Consider the following 20,393-nt stretch of genomic DNA (forward strand, 5'->3'; position numbering starts at 1 on the left):
CCTTCTCTCGGGCAGTTAAAAGGCAGGTTGCTCACATGGGGAAGTTGACAAGATCTGCCGAGGTCTTGGGGCTAAGACTGGAATCATGTCTGCAAGGTGGTCACCAAGCCCAATCAAAGAAAGACTTCTCTGCGCGTGCAGGGCAGGGGAGGATGACTGATACAAGCCCCGGGCCCAGGCAAGGGCTGCTGCCAATCCCAGGGCCTGTTCCAGTGGCAGCTGGCCCGTTGCAGAGCCAGCTCAGCTCCTATGGTTCCCTGACCTTCAAATGGCACCCCTCTCAGTGACCCTGGCTGTAACCTTCCTCGTTATTTCGTGGCCCGGTTGATCTCTCTGCTCTCAGGGCCTTTCTTTATCCCTTTTCTCCCCACACCTGGAGGGAATCTCTTTTCCATCTTGAAAGGAGACCCCACTGTCCTTAAACTCTATATTCTCTCAAGCATTCTGCCTATGTTCCAAGTCCCATTATTCTGCTAGGGACCAGGCTTTGGAAAACAAAGATGGGAAGACCTCATTGTCCTCCTACTTTTTTCCTAAAAATAAGTAGCTAGTGATCACCCAGCCCTAACTATATATAGGTCAGTGTCTGCGAGGCCTGGCCTCCCCCTTCCTCATCACAGTTTTCCTCACTCCTGGTGCTGTCTTTCAGTTCCTTAACCCAGAGGCTCCCTCCCTCTCAGAGCCTCTGACCAGGTGTTCCTCTCTCTCCGTTGCCCTTGCTCATAACTCCTGGTTATCATCCAGATCTCAAGGTTCAGCTCCTAACACTGCTTCAGTGACTGCTCTCCTGACCTTGAGATTAGGTCATATTCCCATAGGACATGATTTTATAGAAGCAGTTACTACTCTCTCAGAGTACTTACTGCAGTTGCAATTTTATATTTGTTTGTGTCCTGAGTTATGTCTGCCTCCCCAACCACTGCCAGTTCTGCAATGGCAGGACTTCTCACTCACACTATTAAATCCTTAGTGCCTAGCATAATGAGCATGATAGGTTTTTCTGGAATAAACCCAATCTTTAGAGTCACTAGGCTTGAATCCATTCTCTTGAGAAAACTACCTGAGTAACTAAGTTTGTTAAGATCAATCTGGATTTTCTAGGATTTTACATGATTTCTCTAACAGAATAATTGAATCTGGCAGACAATGATCAAATTTGGAAGAAAAAGATTCAAAGTTGAAATCCCACAGCCTAAGTATAAGTAGATGTTGTAAAAGGTTATTAGCCTTATAGTAGAGTTAAATTACATGCAGTATAGTTCAGGAATGTAGAAATGTGCTTTAAAAAAAATTTTAACTTGCCCACAAGCCCACATTTCTATTCAGAAGCAGAACAACAAACTTAAACTTACCAACTTAAACATAACTGTCTTCTGTTTTAAAACTTAATTCCTTCTTAGAATTTACTCAGAGACTGTAGGATTTAAACTCTTCTCCAGAAAAATCTCTCCGTACAGGTGCAAAAATTTGTTAAAAGTAGAAAAGATGTTACAAAATAGTAAACTAGTTAATATATGGTGGTGGCTTTCCTTTTAGGAAAAACAAGGTTAGATCTTTGTCTCTACCACACACAAAATTAATCTATGAAAACAAAACGTGTAAGCTAGTAGAATACAGAGAAATATTTCATGGTCTACAAGAAAAATAAAATAATTAGTATAAATAAAAGAAACAGAGATTAAGAGATCTCCATAAATGTGAATGAAATGATCTGACTAGAAAAAGTGCTTGAATTAATAAGAAACATTGGTAATGTGACTAGATGTAAAACAAAAGTAAAAAATCATTCACTTTTTCTATACTAGCAGTAATCAGAAAATTAAAAAGGGGAAATATTCCATTTATAGTAGCAACTAAACCATAAAATTTTTAGGACTAAATTAAGAAAATAAAGGATATATATGGCAATCTCAAGCAAACATGGCACTATTATGTAAATTGTAGATACTTGTATTTTAAATAAAAATTTTAAATTGGAGTATTTCAAATTAATGACTATTCTCTTGTGATGCATCAATCTTCTTTTTTCCAAGTTTATTGTTGGCTGACTTTACAATAATTATAAGAAATTGCAGTACAAGTTCTGAGTCTTTTTTGTTATTATTTGCTCTGTTTTGCTTCCTTACTTTTTGGTAACTAATTTGTTTGACTTAACTTAATCAGCAATTAACTGTTCACTACATGAACAGTATGAAGTTCTGTTAGATACTCACTTTAGAGTGTAAGAGTGGGGCAAATATCTTTGTGCAAAGCACTTCAAGAGTTACAGATGAAATTCCAGATCTTTTTTGAACAGTGTTTCCTCAGTGAGGCAGGTAGTGACCTGAAAATGGCTCTCTTACCTCTGTACTGAGGTGTCTGTTTTGCAATATAGAAAAGAAGGTGTGGTACAAGCCAGTAACATAGACAGTGACTTTGCATTAACAACCACAGTGTAGTGGCATACAAAGAGGAAGTTAGGGGAAAGAAAACAAAGCAAAACGTGGCTTTTGTTCCTAATACAGGAAATAAGACTATCTGTGACTTTTCATCTAGCTCTCCAATTGAGCAAATATTTGACCAAATCAATGGCCTGCTTGTATTTAATAGGTAGTACTGGGGAGAAATGAAAGGACTATACAGCAGTCCCACCTTAAAAAAAAAAAAAACCACAACAAAACATGATCTTGTTGAGATTTTACGGCTAAGAAACAATAAGTAAAAGTAGAGGGAAGTGCATCCTCTATCCTTTGATTTGTTTTCCCTAACTCATTGGCTAAGAGTCCTGTGATCAAGGAAGCTGACTTCTTTGAACTTAAATTGGGTTCATGCATGAAGATGAGCATGCAATTTATAGTATGTTAAACCAGTAAGTCTAGTTTTTCACCAATTCAGCACTATGCTAGAGTTCTTATTTTACTTGGCAGGGAACTTCCTAGCCTTGTGGTGACAGTAAGATGTTCAAGAAGGAGGAACAAAGAAGAAGAGGGCTGGGCTCCAGAGTTTGCAAGTCAAATTAGAAAATATCTACTTCAGTTTAGCAAAATAGTTTGATGTACATGTAAGTAAAAGAAGTTTAAAAAAAAGCTTGGATCTTGATGTTTCATTCCATATCAACATATATTTAATCAATTCTCTATTTTAAAAAAATTCTAATAGTTTTCAGTCTTTTGTTTTTGTTTTAAGCTATTATAGGACCTCAATCTTTCACCTGCATTCTAAAACATGAAAAGCTCCGAAGACCTTTCTGTAACCCATTTGGTAGTAAAAGCTATCCTAACATGAACTTGTTTGGCAATAAAACCTACATAGCTGTTAACTATTTAAAATCTTTAGGTATAATGTGAATATGTTTCACTGCAAAATCATTTATGTTTGAGTGTGGGATGGTGCCATAGTGCCCCTGCAGGACTTATATAATATGGAATATATGCATATATTATATTTTCCAAATCTTAAAAAATTCTGAATTCTGAAACATATGTGCCCCCAGGGTTTTTAGATGATGGACTATGGACCTGTATACACTGCAACAATGTCCTTGATATCTTTGTTTTATAGGATAAATTTATATAACATACAACATATCTTTAAATCACATTTTCCAGGTTTGAATACTGAACCTAGTTCTGTTATTTATTAGCTGCAGCTACTTGAATTTCTCAGCAGTAAAAACAGGGATGATAATAGCTGGACTTATTCTGAGGATTAAGTGAAGTAACACACACAAAATATTTAGAACAGTCTGGTAATTGATAAGCATTTATTACATGTCAGTATAATTGCAACGACAGAGCATACCAATTTGTATTTCTGACAACAGAGCACCCATCTCTAGGCTCTTGCCTATACTTGGGGGTCATTCTTTATAATCTTGTCTAATGTAATAGCCCCTGTCCCCAAAAATATCCCATTGTTTTGCTTGCATTTGATTCTAGCAATACTGAAAACACTTAAACTATTAGCGCTCTCATACTTAACTTTCTTATTTATTCTTATTTTTCTAATTTTTTGTGTGTCATAATTTTTTTTATTTTGGTATCATTGTGTCATAATTTTTTAAAGATCTTCCCTATCAACATATTAAAATATTTACATTTACCTATATTTTTGCTAGTATTTACAAGTTTCTTTCCTTTCTTTTCCTTCTTTTTCTCTTCCTTTCTTTCCTTCCTTCCTTCCTTTCTTCCTTCTTGTTTTCTTTCTTTCCTTCTTTCCGTTTAAGAAGTTAATCCTTTTAGGATTCTTTTTTGATGTATGGTTTCTTTGAAGGGAGAGGGGAAGATGGCTTGGTTCTTAGTAATGGCACCACTCTGGGAAGAACAAAAGGCGCGATGGGTAATCAGATCCCTTTGGGCGAGTTGGCCCAAGCTGCCCCACTCCCTTGCCCCTCCCCACTCTGGGCACTTGGAGGTGGGGCAGGGGGCAGGAAGAAGCAGGTGTGGTTGATAAAGCTACCCGGTTGACAAAAGACACCGGCAGGTTGTATCGTGGGCCTGTGGCAGGTAGGGCCTGGGCCAGCGGCTCCTTGGTGTCCAGGCCTGGCCACTACTGCTTTGCCTTCACTCTCTGGGCCTTGGTTTTGGCCTAGGAGGTGCAGGGCATGGTCACGCGGATGGTCCCCAGGTTCTGGGCATTGTACTGCACCTTTCTCAGCGTGCCTTAGCCCGTGATTCCATCACACACACCCAACCCCCAAACTTCTTCCAGTTTGCAGGGCACCCCTCACGGCCTGCTCGGAATCCGGCCGGCGCAGGTATCCTCATGGAAACTCACACCTCAGTCCTTGCAGTTGCGGGTGCAGGGCCCCCAGGGCCATTCGGCACACTCGCTCCACGGGCAGACCTTCTTCACTTTGTCTTTTTGGCCACCACGGAGGTGAGCTCCACCCGGCAGAGAAAGGCGAGGAGGAGGAAGCTTCAATTCTGTCTTGTTCGCTGGCCTGCGCTGCTCCTTTACCGCCACCCTGGGCCTGCACTGTTAGCCAGTTGGCCAGATATCAGCTACTGAATAATCCATGGTTTTCACCACTGACTGAGAACTATTTTTATCATATCCAAATTTTTTTTTCCAGACATCATATATTATTCCTTTGACCTGTTAATTCCTTTTGCCCACACTGTATTGTTTAAATTTCTGGCATAGGTCAAATACTCCCTATTTTTATTTTTCAGAATTTTTTTAGATAATCATACATATTTATTCTTCTGAATAACAATCAGAATTATTTTGAAAGATTTTTCAACAAACCTGCATTGGATTTTGATTGGGATTAATGTGGAGGAAATGGACATACTTCAATACTGAGTTTTTCCATTCACTTACCCATGGACATGAAACATGTCCCGATTTCTTCTTAAAGTTTCGTACATTTTTAAATCCTTGCTAATAACTGTAACTGAATAACAAGTTCTGATATATGTGTGCCCTTTTAGTTTATAGTAAACTAGAAATCAAGTTAATCAATATGTGAATACTTTTATTGGTACAAGGTAGTTGTTAGGGACTGAATGTTTGCGTTAGCCTCCAAAGTCATGTGCTGAAGTCCTAACTCCCAGTGTGATGGGATTTGCAGGTGGAGCTTTTATAAAGGAGGTAATTAGGGTTGGATGGTTCGTCAAAGTGGGCCCTCGTGATGGGCTTAGTGCTCTTATAAGGAGAGGCACCAGAGTTTCCCAGTGCCCCTTCCCCCAGAAGAGGTCGTGTGAGCTACAGCAAGAGAGTGACTGCCACCCAAGGTGAGTCCTTGCCAGAAACTGACCATGCTGGCTCCCTGACCTCAGACCTGCCTCTAGAACTGTGAGAAAATAAATATCTGTTGTTTAAGCCACTCAGTCATTGATGTTTTGCTATGGCAGCCTGAAAAGGCTACTTAAGTAGTATGTATACTAGTCTTGCCCAGACTCTGGGTTATTCTCAGCTTCCCAAGTTAATCACAGGCCAAGGATGGAGCAGAATTGAAACACCTAATGTGGTGACTGAAAGGGCTACTTTGTGATGAGTATTTATTTTGCTGAATTGCTTTGCATGATCAATTCTGGAAAATGGAACTTTCTAAAACACTTTATTCCCTCATTCAAAATGAAAATAAATTTTCAGTTCTATAGATAAATTGCATATTTCTAGAAACATTGGGTTCTCTATTTTACTGCATAGAATAATGCCAATGAGAAAATTACCATTGATGTTTAGTGAACACAATATTAGTACTTCGGCATATTTGGAAGTAGTAAGATTGGAGGCACCCCTTTGGGGGCCCCTTCTGAGTTTGTTAATGCATTCACATGCAAACTTCTTTCATCCTCAAAACAGATTGAAGTTAAGTGTCAGTCTCATTTTATGGATGGTACAAACTGAGATTCAGAGAAATGAAATATCTTTTGGAAGGTAGCATAGAAGTAGGGCTAGATTTAATTTATTTCATTGAATTACTCACTGGGTGCCCCCAACATGGGCCTTTCTCTCTTATGTTGGAAGGATCTTCTCTCAGAAACTGGGGTAGCTACTTGGCTTCCTTATGCCATGCTGTACTTAGCTAAGGCAGCTTTTCATGCCCCCAAAGATTCAGCCCACCCCTGGACTCTGAACCTGTGGGCAGATGAGTGGCCACCTCTCCTAAGGGACAAACCTTTCTCTGCCAGTCTCTACTGAGTAACTACTAGGCCAGCCATTGGAAAAGGCTTCTTTTGACATCTGAGGTGCTTGGTTACAAAGCTCATCTTCAACTCTCCTTTCCCTAAGTCCCCCCACCCACCCAATTATTCTGTTTGGTATACAGTAAAAGGGAGGTTTGACATTTGATCTTAAGTCCAAATGACAGGCAGGCAACATGAAGGCCTCACAGGCCTTGATTTACTCATTGTCTTACTTTATCCTGAACTAAACCTTTCACTAGTGAAATAAAACAATGTCTGCAATTCAGTATAGGATCTGTTGCTTTATGAAGTAGAAAAAGCAAGAACAATGTTGAAATGGTAGGAATTTATGAGGCAGGCACAATTAAAATAATGCCACATTTAACTGGAAAATAGGTGAACTGTAAGTCAAGTTTTTTTTTGAAAAGACAAGTGATATTTAGTCCCAACTTTGTATTAACTGTATATGGAGAAGATAAATCAGGAGTGAGGTATGCAGTGGTGATTTTTCTAGGACAAGTGAGTTTTTAAAATTTTTGTTCTGAAAATTATTTAAATCCCTTATAATGCACAGAAGAGTGCACAACCTTAACAACTTCAAGTTTATCTTTGAATTTAAATCTGGAGGCATCTCTTTTTTATTCTTTATCGAAGTGTTGTCTTATTCTTTATGGAAGTGTTACCTTTAGATTTATTATGCTCCAGAGGTAAAATATGAATCATATCAAATAAACAGAAAAAAGAGTTGGTACTTTCAGCACTTTAGAAATACTAAAGATGTCTTAAATATTTTCATTAGAACTCCACTGGAACCTCTGTGTTAGAGTGGTACAGAATTACTAAATCAGAAGGCCCAGTAACAGTTTTCCTCAGGAAAAGATCTTGTGAGTAGAGCTATTGGCATAGATCTAGCATGTTCTCTGAAGTACTTGGCCCTCGAGCCTCTAAACTCAAGGGGGAAAAAACAACAGAGTATAGAAGTATGTGGTATATAGATAGAGGAACATAGGACTAGGTTTCAGGGAACTATGAGTTTTCATTTTGGCTCTGAAATTTTAACCAAATCATCTTTCCAGATTTTAATTTCCTCATCTGTACAAATGGAGATAATAATTCTTGTGTCACAGAATATCTGGAATGATTAAATTAAAAATACTTGATATCAAATGGTAAGAAGTGGAGAAAGAAAGAGAAAAAAATTTATTGAGGCCTCAATATATGCCAGGTTGTAGTTACAGCTATGGTTCTCAAGAGAGATTAAGGTCTATGATTTAGGTTCATGATTCCACCACACTAAAATTTCAAATCAAATCACTAACAAAAATGCTTTTTATTAAATATACGCAATCAATATTTCACTTTTAAAGAAACTTCCTTAATTTTAAAACATTTTTAAGGCTTATTATTACTAAATCTCAAAAGAAGAGCAAATCAACAGTGGAAAATAAAAATACTTTCCATAAATATTTCCTTCCAAATGTGTCTTTTATTGGCAGACTAATAATAATTCATAATAAAAATAATCTGTATAACATTTTACGTTTTTTCAAAATACTCTTTAAAGGGGGTCCTAAATAAGCTAAATAAGCATGGCATTTAACATTTAACAACAGAAAAGTCTGACACATTGTTATATTTTTCTACTGTTTAAAGATTATTTTATGACTGGAGAATAAATAATTTCATACAATATATTACTGTAAACATATATTACTATAAAAAAAACTCTGGAAATAAAATATCCTCAAACAGAAATTTAATCTAAAAGGTTAACCACTGAATTTGAAAAAAAAAAGGATTAAATACATTAAAATATGCTAAAAGGACAGTTTTTCCTGAAAATAAAATTCAGTAAAATCAAGAAAATAATTAAATACTACAGATTTAAAGTTTCAGTTGTTAAAATTAGAAAACTAAGAACCACATAAAAGACTTCTTTTTAGTAACTACATATGTATATTTATATTTACTTTTTAAGAGTAATCTTGTTGAAATATAAATATCATAAGAGTTTAATAAATGTTTCAATAATGTATTTTTCTATTAAAAACACACATATACATACAAATATTTAGGAAGAATCCATATCATCTTCCAGTTGTAGATGACAAAAAAAGTCTGACAAGGTCATACTCTTTCATTTGACCTTATGTAGAAAACTTGAAAGTAGTGAGACATATGTTTTTCATCATTCTGAGATATTGGGTCAGATTTTATTTTCAGTAGTTTCCATAATTTCTTATTAGAAAGATTAGCTTGTTACAAGAAAAGTAACTTTAAATAAATCTATAGAACATGTCTTTATAAAAACAAACATCTAAGCAATAGATATTTTGTTTCTTATATAGGTAAATTAAAATATACCAGAACACAATCTGAGCCTTAAAAAGAAGAAAAGAGTAATCACCAAGTCAACCTGTATGAATCAAATAGCTGGAGAGTTCTTTTTATTTTTTAACATATATGCCATATGTTTCAAGTACAAGGCCTCTGAAATACATTTTCTACTCCCTAAAACCTTGTTAAATTGAAATTCATACTTTTCATTTACTTACTCATTATTCAATCTACCTTAGGGAACTTTGTTATTCAAACCAAAGACATTTTCAATTAAACCAAAAATTACTAGCTTTTCATTTTTTATCTTTAAGTGGCATTTTCTCTTTATATACCTTATATAGTAAAATGCATTAGGAAAAGCTATTACTTTTCAGATGTACGTAAATAATTATTTAGATGATAAAGAGTTAACAAAAATTTCAAGGTCTGCTAAAGAATTATGAAGCCCATCATCGATATCTTGACTTCTGAGAAAAATTTTAAGAGTATCTAAAGCAGTTATTGCCTCACTTTTTGACGGTAAAGGGAGTTGGGCTCCTAGAGATCCACCATCATCTTCATCGTCAGAAGTATCAAATGCAGCTTCATCTGATTTACTCTCTGCGGTCCCCCCCGAATCTTCTTCCCCTGGTGTCGTTTCGCAGGTCTCCAGATCATCATCCAGGGCAGCATAGCCCTCTATAGATAAACCTTCGGGAAATTCCACTCCCGCGGCCTGGGCATGGGCAACCAAATCAAGACCAGGGTCTGTCTCCGCGTTTGTCTTGTCACTTTCGTCATTTTGAGATTTGAATCCTGCCTCTTCATAGCCCTTAACAATAGTCTCGGGGGTTACAGCTCTCCAACAGAGGTGCAAAGCATCAACTGCATCTAGCAGGGAAAACGTAAATTCCTTGCTGCCTTCAACAGAACTTAAAAATTTCTTGATAAGACAATGTCGGTATTTTATTTTAAGGCTTTTAATAACACCTTGTTTCATTGCTATAAATTTGGAAGACAAACATGATGGAAAGAATGCTAACTCAATGGACTTTAGGTTCTTTACCTCTGGATGCGCAGGAAAAGAATCAACAAAAATCACCACTCGTCGTTGTTGGGCTTGAAATTTCTCATCAAGCTTCCGCATCCATTGTTCAAATACATCTGAGGTCATCCATGCCATTCTATTAGCTTCATAACATACAGGCAATGATTTAATTCCTTTGAAACAATGTGGATTTCTGTTTTTTCCAATGATAAGCAAAGGAAGTTTCTCTGAACCATCCATGTTGGCACCGACTACCAGAGTTATTCTGTCTTTGCATAACTTTCCAATTGAGCATGTTTCTCCTTTAAATGCAAATGTATTTGTAGGTAACATTCTATAAAGCAGCCCAGTCTCTTTTATATTAAAAACATTTTTAGCATGATAATCGTTTAAATAATAAGGAAGTACGTTTTGGTGCCAGACAGCTGAAGGGTCTACTGGTGTTGTGGCTTCTACAGGCTGAGCTCTGAATACTAAACCATACCTGGATTTAAAGCGATCCAGCCAACCATTACTGCACTTAAAATCATTATGTCCCAGTTTCTGGGCAAAATCATTAGCTTTTAGACGCAACATTGGACCATTAACTGGTACATTTAGACACTGAGCAATTCGATACCACCTCATTAGTGCCTCTTCCAGATCTGTGTAAAAAGCAGTTCTCAGTCTTTTTCTCTTTGGGTCAAATCTCAGAGATTCAAAGGCTTCTAGAACTTTGTCTTTATTTTTCATAATAGAAGACAATGAATTTTTCTTTATTCCATATTCAGCTGCAATCTCTGCTTTTTTCTTGCCACTTTCTACTGCATTTATGATGTCGATCTTTTCTTCAATGGATAGACTTTTCTTTTTCTTCACTGTTACAGGTGGAGTTGAGGCATCCACAGATGCTTCTGCCATCTCAACCAATGCTTACGTAGAGATTTTGCCTCTTTCTGGTCTCCGTTTCTTTAATCAAATTTCTCTTTCAGCATGATACCACATTGCTGTTTTCTATCTCCATATATTAAAACTTGGTAAGTGTCTAATAGTCTTATTCCTAAGAAAGTTTATGAGTAAATATACTTTTTCAAAGGTCACGAATAAAAAAAATGTTATATGGCCAGAATATTTTAGAAAAGAAACTTCCTTCCCAGGACCTTGGGCAGCTCAGTTTATGGTTTATTCAGAGTTCCAGAAGTCAAGCTAAAATAGAAATCTCATTATGTCAAACCTGTTCAGTCTTGCTGATATATTTTTGGAATTTCAATCCTTTAAGATGATCCATTTTATCCATGTGCTCATTCGACCGCCTGTTAATTCTCCACAGAAGGCCTCAGAGATAAGAAGAAAAAGCATTCAGTAATTTTCATGCAAATCGTTACCCTCTAATTTCCAAATCTCCTCAAGGTGAAGAAGAAAATGGTAGAATTCTTCTAGGTCTTGATGGTATATCTTCTTTCTCTTGAAAATATATATTAAAAAAAGGCAATTTCAGCAATATGTCAATTGAATATCAAAAAGAATATTTATGTTAATTAATAAAGCTTTTAATAATAATGAAAATAATGGGAACATGTTTCTGAAAATACAATAACCAAACCTCCCAGAAGAAATGCTTACCTCTTAGATGGCCTCTCTGTAAAAAGCTCTCTAGCTCTGCTGTGCGCATTTGAATTCTCAATTGCCTTTAAATGCTTTGTAATATATACTTCTGAAATAAATCAGACAAATTTAATCTGTTTTGAAAATGTGGCGTTACCAAAATTACAGAACTAAAAATGATGCTGGATAGATTGTTGGTGGCTATTTTTTACATGAAGTCACAGGCTGCCCCTTTTGACCTCTCTAAAAGAAAAACATAGACAGTAGTCACAAGGTTCAACTTTTAATAGCACATAAGAGACAGCATCTCCTTTATAAGAGTCTGGTAGAAAACGCTTCATTAAAAATCAGATTAAGTGATTCCACTACAAAGTTTAAAAAATCTAAATCTTATTCTATCTAAACGTTTACAAACCTAGTAACTTTGGTATCAATTTGACACATTAGTCAGATTCACAGAGGCCAGAAATACTTGACAAAATGCATAGCTATAAAAAATTTATTAAGAGGATATAATGCAGAAAAAGACCCAGACTAAGAGTACAAAGGACAGTGACCACGGGTCTTGGCCTCTTAGGACCTTCACTTCCTTATCTGTAAAATAAAGGGCTTATCATAGGGTAAAAATGTGGGCTTTGGTGCCAGACACACCAGAATTGACAAGTGACTCTGCCATTTAGTACGTATATGATCCTGGGTAGTTCACTTAACCACTGGATGCCTCAGCTTCCATATCTGTAAAACTAGGGTAACTACAGTACTTTGCTCATAGGGTTATTTATTGCATGTTCAGTGAGATTCAGTGAAAGAATGTCAAGCACTTAGCACAGTATTAGCATCCTACAAAATGTTCAATAAATGTTTGGTAATGATCTCCTCATTATTATCTTCTTTCTAATGTCTCTTTGACCATGTCAATCTATAAAGTTCAGAGATTTTTATGAAATCATACTTGCAAACAGAAGCAAGAATCTCACCTTAAATATGTACTGAAAGCAGACCTCTTCTTCAGGCAAACAGTACTGTGAGAACAGTCACAAGGCCCCTGATGCACTCAACCCTACCTTCACAGGTAGTAACTCCCTTCCCAGAACCTACCGGCTTTGGGCTGACTGCAGGCCAAGGTAACAAGCTAATTTTTATGGGTAGATATTACTGCTGGCTGAGACAGTGTAGCCACTCCATCCCTCTTGTTCTCTGTTTTCCCACGTTTCAAGATGTCACATGCATTGTTTTGCACAAAATTATTTGACAAAATTCCTCTGCCTTTATTGTTCAAATCAAATAAGTAATTTTTATCATAGGAATTACAACCAGTAAAGGAATCTTTGGTGTTTGTTGTTGTTGTTGTTGTTATTGAAAAAATCTTAATAATTAAAATAGCCCAACGCTTCAGTTTCTAAACTGCTTTACTTCCTGTATTCCAAACAATTCAGGAGGAAGGTAAAAGTGAATTTCAAAGCTCATGCAGCTTATAAGTGGTTGGGTGTAGTCCAGAAACCAAGCTTTCTAATGTTGTCTACCCTTCTTTTCGCTTTATCACAGTGCCCTTGAGTCACACTGGTGTGGCCTCCTGCGATAACACTTACACATTCTATGCCACCAGCAGCATTTTCAATGCCTATCCAAACCTAACCCCCACAAAAAGCAAAATCAGGCCTCCATAGAAAAATAGGCCATTATGAATTCTGCAAACACAAAAGAGCAATCATATCCAACCATTAGAGAGGGTTAACCTTTCTAAGTAAATAAAATTTGACCATTCAACTAAAAAAATATTGCTCATACATGGCACTGCTCAGTACATTTCTGCACTTTTCTATATATCTACAATTATTTCAAACAAAATATTTAAAAATACCTTGCTCTTATTAGGAAGATTCCAACCTTCAGAACCTGAGGTAGAAAGAACCAATTTTTTAAGAAATAACAAAAGCAAGCAAACTTACTCCCCAAAAGGAAAAGGAAACCTGCCCTTTTTTTTCTTTCATCCTTTCCTTTCTTCTTCTCTTCTTTTTCCCTCCTGCTTTATTTGTCAGAAACGAACCCTATCATCTCAAATAACAAGGATTATAGAAAAAGTACATCCTTGAGTTTCCTCCTTTACCCAATCCCAAATAGAGATATAATATACATGTCCAGAGATTACTGATTATCTTGATCAAATTGAAAATAGTGATGTTTATCTCAGAATATAAGCATTTTTTTCCTGAGAATTAACAGTATATATTTCCTCCTAAAACAGTAGTTAAATCTACAATTTTATATGGTAAGATACAACATAAATTTTTGCTCAAACAACCACATTTCTAATGCCAAACCAAGCAAACTAGACTTTTTCCCTAGATAAGAGTAAGCACCAAAACTAACTCATCAATGAAGCCAACATTTTTCATTCTCCCATAGCATAACATCTGAGATTTTTTTAAGGGAATAATGGCACATTTCTCATTCTCTAAATTAAGCTCATTTATCATTCTACCCTTTAATAAGAGGTGTGTGCAAACCTCTCCACAGCCCGGTGGCGGACGGGCCCTAAGCCTCAGAGCTGTGGTCCCGCAGAGAAGGCTCTGAGGCTGTCTCTGTCCCAGTGCTTTAGTTTCTAAACTGCTTTACTTCCTGTATTCCAAACAATTCAGGAGGAAGGTAAAAGTAAATTTCAAAGCTCATGCAGCTATAAGTGGTTGGGTGTAGACCAGAATCCAAGCTTTCTAATGTTGTCTACCCTTCTTTTCGCTTTATCACAGTGTCCTTGAGTCACACTGGTGTGGCCTCCTGTGATAACAGTTACACATTCCATGCCACCAGTAGAAGTATTCTAGTTACATGTTAGGTACTATTTCTCTATGTCAACAATAAATCTAATTCCATTTGTCAGAAATAAGCCCTAAAGAATCCACCTACACTGTTGGTGGGAATACAAATTGGTGCAACCAGTGTGGAGGTTCCTCAAAAAACTGAAAACAGAAATACCATTTGACCAAGTAATTCCACTCCTAGGAATTTACCCAAAAAAAACAAGATCCCTGATTCGAAAGACATATGCACCCCTATGTTTACCACTGCACTATTTGCAACCAAGATATGGAAGCACCTAAGTGTTCATCAATAGATGAATGGACATAAAAGATGTGGTACATGGATATTATTGTGTATATGGCTATTATTCAGCCATAAAAAGAAAAGTCCTCCCATTTGCAACAACATGGATGGATTTAGAGGGTATTATGTTCAGTGAAATAAGCCGGATGGAGAAAGACAAATACCAAATGATTTCACTTATTTGTGGAGTATAAAAACAAAGCAAAACAGAAGGAACAAAACAGCAGTAGACTCATAGACACTGAGAAGGGACTAGTGATTACTCGGGGGGGGAGGGGGAAGGGGATAAAGTGGCACAATAATTTGCAATCATATTATAAGTTGGTCACAGGGTTGGTAGTACAGCATGGTAAACACAGTTAATGACTCTTTAACATCTTACTACATTAATAGATAGTGACTGCACTACAGGGGGTGAGGATTTAATAATATGGGTAACTGCTGAACTACAGTGTTGTACATTTGAAACCAACATAAGATCATGTATCAATGATACTTTAATTTAAAAAAAAATGAAACCCTAAAGAATAAGAAATAGACTTACCAGTTGAACTTCAAATAAAGAAAACAATGGTCAATCCTTCTGATAGGAATAGAAATGTAAATCTTCTTTCAAAACAGGAGATATGTTTTTGTTTCTTGTTTTTACCTATCAGAATGGCAGTATCTAGTGTCTGCCAGGATGTGGTAACATAGGTTGTTAGGAAGCACATAAATTGATACAAAGCCTAAAAAAGCAAATTAGCAATATGAGACAAAAACCTGAAAAATGTGCATAGCTTTTATCCAGCAAATCCTTACCTAAGATTTGTACCCCCAAAGAATAATTATAGATATAAAAATAATGAAGCTTACAAATGTATTCTTTTCTCATTGCTGCATTTGGTGGCTTAAATCTGTACCCATTTATGATCTCACAGTTCTACAGGTCAGAAGCCCAGGTGGGCTCAACTGGGTCCTCTGCTTAGGGTCTCACAAGGCACAAATCAAGATGTTAGGCAGATTGGGCTCTTCTCTGGAGGCTCTGGAGAAGAATATGCTTCCAAGCTCATTCAGGTTATTCTCAGAATTCAATTCCTTGTGCTTATAGGAGACTGAGGTCCCTGATTTTTTTGTTGTTGGTTGTTAGCAGAAACTCCAACAGCTCCAGCTCCTAGAGCCCTCCCTTGGGTCCTCAACAGTGGCCCACTTTATTTCAGCAACAAAGAACCTTCTTCATGCCAAATCTCTCTCACACTTTGAATCTCTCTGACCTCTCTGCTGTCACCAGAGGGGAATCTCTGCTCTTAAAAGCCTCATGTAATCAGTTTAGGTTCACTCAGATTATCTCCCCTTTGATTAACTTAAAGTCAACAGGTGAGTGACTTTAATTACATCTATAAAATCTGCTTGACATGTAATGTAACATAGTCGTGGGAATGAGATCCTATCATGTTCAGTGGGGAGGGAATTATACAAAGTTAAGGGTCATTGGAATTTATCTTAGAATTCTACTACACAAGAATATCCCTCACGTTGTTTTATAATTACAGACAGAACTGGAACTAACTGGAATGTGTAACAAAAAGGATTAGGTAAATAAACTAAGGAATATATATGCTAAAATATAACTGAGACTCTCAAGGAGAATATTTAATGATATGAGGAAAATTCTATAATATATTAAGTGAAAAAAGCAAAGCCCCAAACTGTATGACAACAAATATAATATATACTGAAAGTCACAAGAGAGCAGAGGCTCATGGCTATTCCTACAGATCTCAGTGCCCAGCAAATGGTAGGTTCCCAAAAACAATGGGTTAAATAAATGAAGAAAATATATGCACAGATAAAAAAGACACTGACCAAAATGATGAATGTTAACGGCAGGTAATGAAATTATGGAAAAGTTTAGTTTTTGGTTCCATGTGGCTAAAACAATTTCTACTCTTACGTTCTACTCATTCTACTATTCATGGGCTTCTTAAATGCCCCATTAATCAGTATCCTCTAATGAAGGGTTTGTTTCTAGAGTTACACTATGGAATCAGTAATTAATCCATGAAAAAGGAGTAACACCCTCCATGAAAAGGGAGCTATTGATAAAGAATGAGGAAATTATTGCAACATTACCAGAATTCCCCTAGAAAATATCAGAAGGTAACACCTTTTTCTCTTGAGGAAATAATATTGATAAACAGTATACAGCATTCAACATCTAAAGCAAAGAGAAAAGATTGCATGCACATTTAATTCAGCCAGAAAGGAATAATAACAATATCCTTTAACCTGTTGCTTCCTTTACTTCCTGGTCAATAAATGAAAGATAGGCTGCCAGAGTTCCCACAAGCCAAGTGAATAAATGGTACCTGATTTTCCAAAAGCTAAATAATATCCAATAGCAGTACAAAGGTAACTCAGTAAATAATCTCCCTGTCATAATTATATATGGCAGGCAACTATTTCCTTTTTTCTTACCTTTCCAAGTACAGATGCCAACTAAATAGTAATCTTTATCCTTCCTAAAGAGAATGAGCAGGCCGAATTCCCCAAGCTCTGGGGCAAAGATAAAAAGAAAGGAAAAGAAGAAGAAAGGAAGGGGAGAGGGGGAGAGGGAGGGAAGAAAGAAGGGAAAATATCTCCATCTAAGCAGAGTTAGATTTCAAGTTAAGACATTTCAGTTAGTATGAAACACTTTCCCGCATCCAAAGAACACTGGCTACTGCTTCCTTTTTCCCAAAGAAAGGACATAGAATTTCACTGTTTCCCATCAATAGCTGAAGTGGATTCCAATGTTTTCTTTGAGCCAACCTACATTCTAATTTCCCTTAGAGAAGCAGAAATCATGCGAAGATTAATATTGCATATAGCCTTGCACAGCACAAAACTGTGTATGAGGACTAATCATGCACAGTACAAAAACCTAACATTCATTAAATGCACCTTCAACAAGCAGAAGTTAGCATTAGTGCAAAGTAGCTCCAAATCCATCAGAATCTCTATCAAAACCAGTAGCTGCCAAGGACACTATCCAGCTAAGGACAAATAATTAAAGTAAGTGTCCATCTTTCTAATAAAAGAAACACCTCTGCATCTAACAGTTTAATAGACAAACTTTAATGAAGCAAAAGTTCTCCAAACTCAAGAGACAGCTAGCAGGAATACTTAAAGCCTCAGCCCTCTCAGTTAAATACACATCATGCAAGCACCACTGAGAACTGCCATGCACCTCTTCCTTGTCACCCTCCTGAAACTCTAACACTTTTACTTAGTTACTAAGGTCCTTTCTGTTCCTATACAATAAGAGCAATAATTTTTCTAGATTGGGATCCTTTCCTTATAATTGAGAAGACTAACATGAACAGAAAAATCCACAGCAAACTACAGAACTGAAGTTACAGTTTGAGTGAATTGGCACATATATTTACTCTTTTCTTTTGTTCAGGACAGAGCCATTTAAGATAAGGCCCCTTTATTTTTTGACATTTTTATAATTATGGTATCATAAATGTACAATTGCATAAGCAACATTGTGGTTACTAGATTCCCCCCATTATCAAGTCCCCACCACATACCCCATTAGTCACTATCCATCTGCATAGTAAGATGCTAGTAGAGTCACTACTTGTCTTCTCTGTGCTACACTGCCTTTCCCATGGCCCCCCCTACATTACTTGTGCTAATCATAATGCCCCTTAATACCCTATCCCTCCCTTCCCACCCATCCTTCCCAGTCCCTTTCCCTTTGGTGACTGTTAGTCCATTCTTGGGCTCTGTGAGCCTGCTGCTGTTTTGTTCCTTCAGTTTTTGTTTTGTTGCTATACTCCACAGATAAATGAAATCATTTGGTACTTGTCTTTCTCCACCTGGCCTATTTCACTGAGCATAATACCCTCTAGCTCCATCCATGTTGTTGCAAATGGTAGGATTTGTTTTCTTCTTGTGGCTGAATAATATTCTATTGTGTATATGTACCATGTTTTCTTAAGGGCCCTTTATACACAGATTTATGTTATGGGATTTCTGTACTCTTTTTGTCAGAGGAGATGTTATGGAGAGCTCAGATAATAAATATTGTTATTTACTTTTGAAACATTTGTGGTGTCATGGGTTTTTATTATTCTGGGATATGGAGACGGTATCTGTACGGGGATATACCATTCACTATGCTGAAACAGCCTAGAAATTTGTAGAGGCAAGAGTTCTGCCTTTAGGCACTTAGTTATTAAAAATGTCTTGTCAACTTATGTGACAAGTAAAAGCACGTGAGAAGTAGGATCTAAAGAAACGTAAATCCCACTAGGTGCACTGTTACCTTTCTCATTTCTACAAGAGAAATGGAGGTAAAAATGAGCATCCAAGACTGTCAAAGGAAAAGCAGTCTAAAACCTTGAAGGGAGATGTGTGTGGATGGAGCAACTGTACATAGTGTATGTAAATAAGCTTCGGGGATGTCAAGCACCACTGGAGTCCTACGTTCCTTCCATTCAGCGCTGGGGATAGGGAGAGTATCCAAAGTACAGGCTGGGGCCTCAACTTAGGAAACTACAAGGGCTCTGAGATAGGAGGTTGTTCAGCGATTTCTGTAGACAGGGCAGCGATCTACTTAGGAAGTAACGGGGCAAGCAAGAAAGCATAAATTAGTCATCTGTATAAAGAAAGAGGCGCAGGAAAGAAAAGTAATAAGGATCCACTGTGAGCCGAGCAGAAAGTGATGACAAAGAGCAAGAACTCAGGGCTGCCGGGCGTGGGAATCTGGTCTTCCTGAAGCGCGTGGGCGTGACTGTACAGCCCCGGAGTGGGGGCTCAGCAGGCTCTGGGAAAGCGAGGGTGAGGCGCTCGCATCCCATCTACTCCTTTACCCCATATTCCCTCCGCTCTTCCGCGGGGCTGAAACAACCTTCTACGTGCTCTCACGCAGCTGAGAAAGAAGCTTTGGCTCTCCTGTAATATGCGTGACGGTGAGCTAAATCCACCTCCACCCTCCCTTCACCAGCTCACCGTCTGTTGGGGGACGCCTAACCCGTGAGGCTGGGGTGTGTGGATAAGAAAGAAGGGCTGCTGAGGGCTGCTGGAGACCTCCTGCTACTCAAGACCAGGCCCGCGCGCCCTTCTGCAAGCTCCCAGCTCTGTCAGGTGCATCTGGACCCCAGCACCACCCCTCTTAGGATCCAGCCGCAACCACAATATTACCCGGGCAACGGCACCCGCGGAGTCCCGGATGTGGTTGCTAGGGCCGCAGCGGGAGGGGCGGGGCCAGACTCCTGGAGAGGGGCGGAGGGGGCCTCCAGGGAAGCGCGCTGGCACCATCGAGATGTGGCTGGGCCGGGCCAGATTGAGGGAGAGAGGGGCCGTCCAGGGCCAGGACTACCCTACTTCCGGTCTCCTCACTTCCGGCTCCGCTGCTCTCGGCGCTGGTCCCGCAGGCTGGGTGGAGAGGCCGGCGGCCTCAGTGTCCTCGTCGGTTGGTCAGTGTGAGGCTGTGACAGCTGCAGTTGCTCCCCGCCCCCGAGGATCCGAGGTGCGTGGGGGGAGGGGAGGAAGGAAAAGGCCCAGGACGCGTTTCCGCTAACTTCTTGCCAGCGTTGAGGCGATTCCAGAGAGCAGCTGCAGGGATAGTCTTCGACGTGAGAGCTGCCGGGTCCCCCGCAGACAGGTGAGGGCGGAGCTGCCCCCCCGCCGGGAAGGAGGCGGGAGGAGGCTGCTGGTCTGCGGTGGTTGGCGGGGGCGGGCACCGTGCTTCTGGG

At 38.4% G+C, this 20,393-nt stretch overlaps 2 protein-coding genes across 6 annotated transcripts in view; one reads left to right on the top strand and one right to left on the bottom strand.

Moving 5' to 3' along the window:
* Positions 1 to 7,509: 7,509 nt before the first annotated feature.
* TIGD4 (tigger transposable element derived 4) lies at positions 7,510 to 20,067 on the bottom strand. 2 transcript variants are annotated; one of them, XM_036887741.2, is made up of 2 exons: positions 11,584 to 20,067; positions 7,510 to 11,295 (listed from the first exon to the last, which is right to left on the bottom strand). In XM_036887741.2, the coding sequence occupies exon 2, from the start codon at positions 10,879 to 10,881 to the stop codon at positions 9,343 to 9,345; it is 1,539 nt and encodes a 512-aa protein (XP_036743636.2). In that variant the 5' UTR covers positions 10,882 to 11,295; positions 11,584 to 20,067; the 3' UTR covers positions 7,510 to 9,342. The 2 variants fall into 2 exon arrangements, with proteins under 2 accessions (XP_036743636.2, XP_036743635.2); XM_036887740.2 differs by having other exon boundaries at positions 7,510 to 11,424.
* The window catches only part of ARFIP1 (ADP ribosylation factor interacting protein 1), a 118,877-nt gene continuing 118,522 nt past the window's right edge, over positions 20,039 to 20,393 (top strand). The window contains exon 1 of one of the 4 annotated variants that reach the window (XM_036887745.2): positions 20,039 to 20,167. The gene's annotated coding sequence lies outside the window, so the exon portion shown is untranslated. Of the gene's footprint in view, positions 20,303 to 20,393 lie in introns of all 4 variants that reach the window. The other 3 variants (XM_036887743.2, XM_036887742.2, XM_036887744.2) reach the window with 3 other exon arrangements.

This window comes from Manis pentadactyla, chromosome 1 (genome assembly GCF_030020395.1).
Source record: "Manis pentadactyla isolate mManPen7 chromosome 1, mManPen7.hap1, whole genome shotgun sequence".
NCBI classification, from domain to species: domain Eukaryota; kingdom Metazoa; phylum Chordata; class Mammalia; order Pholidota; family Manidae; genus Manis; species Manis pentadactyla.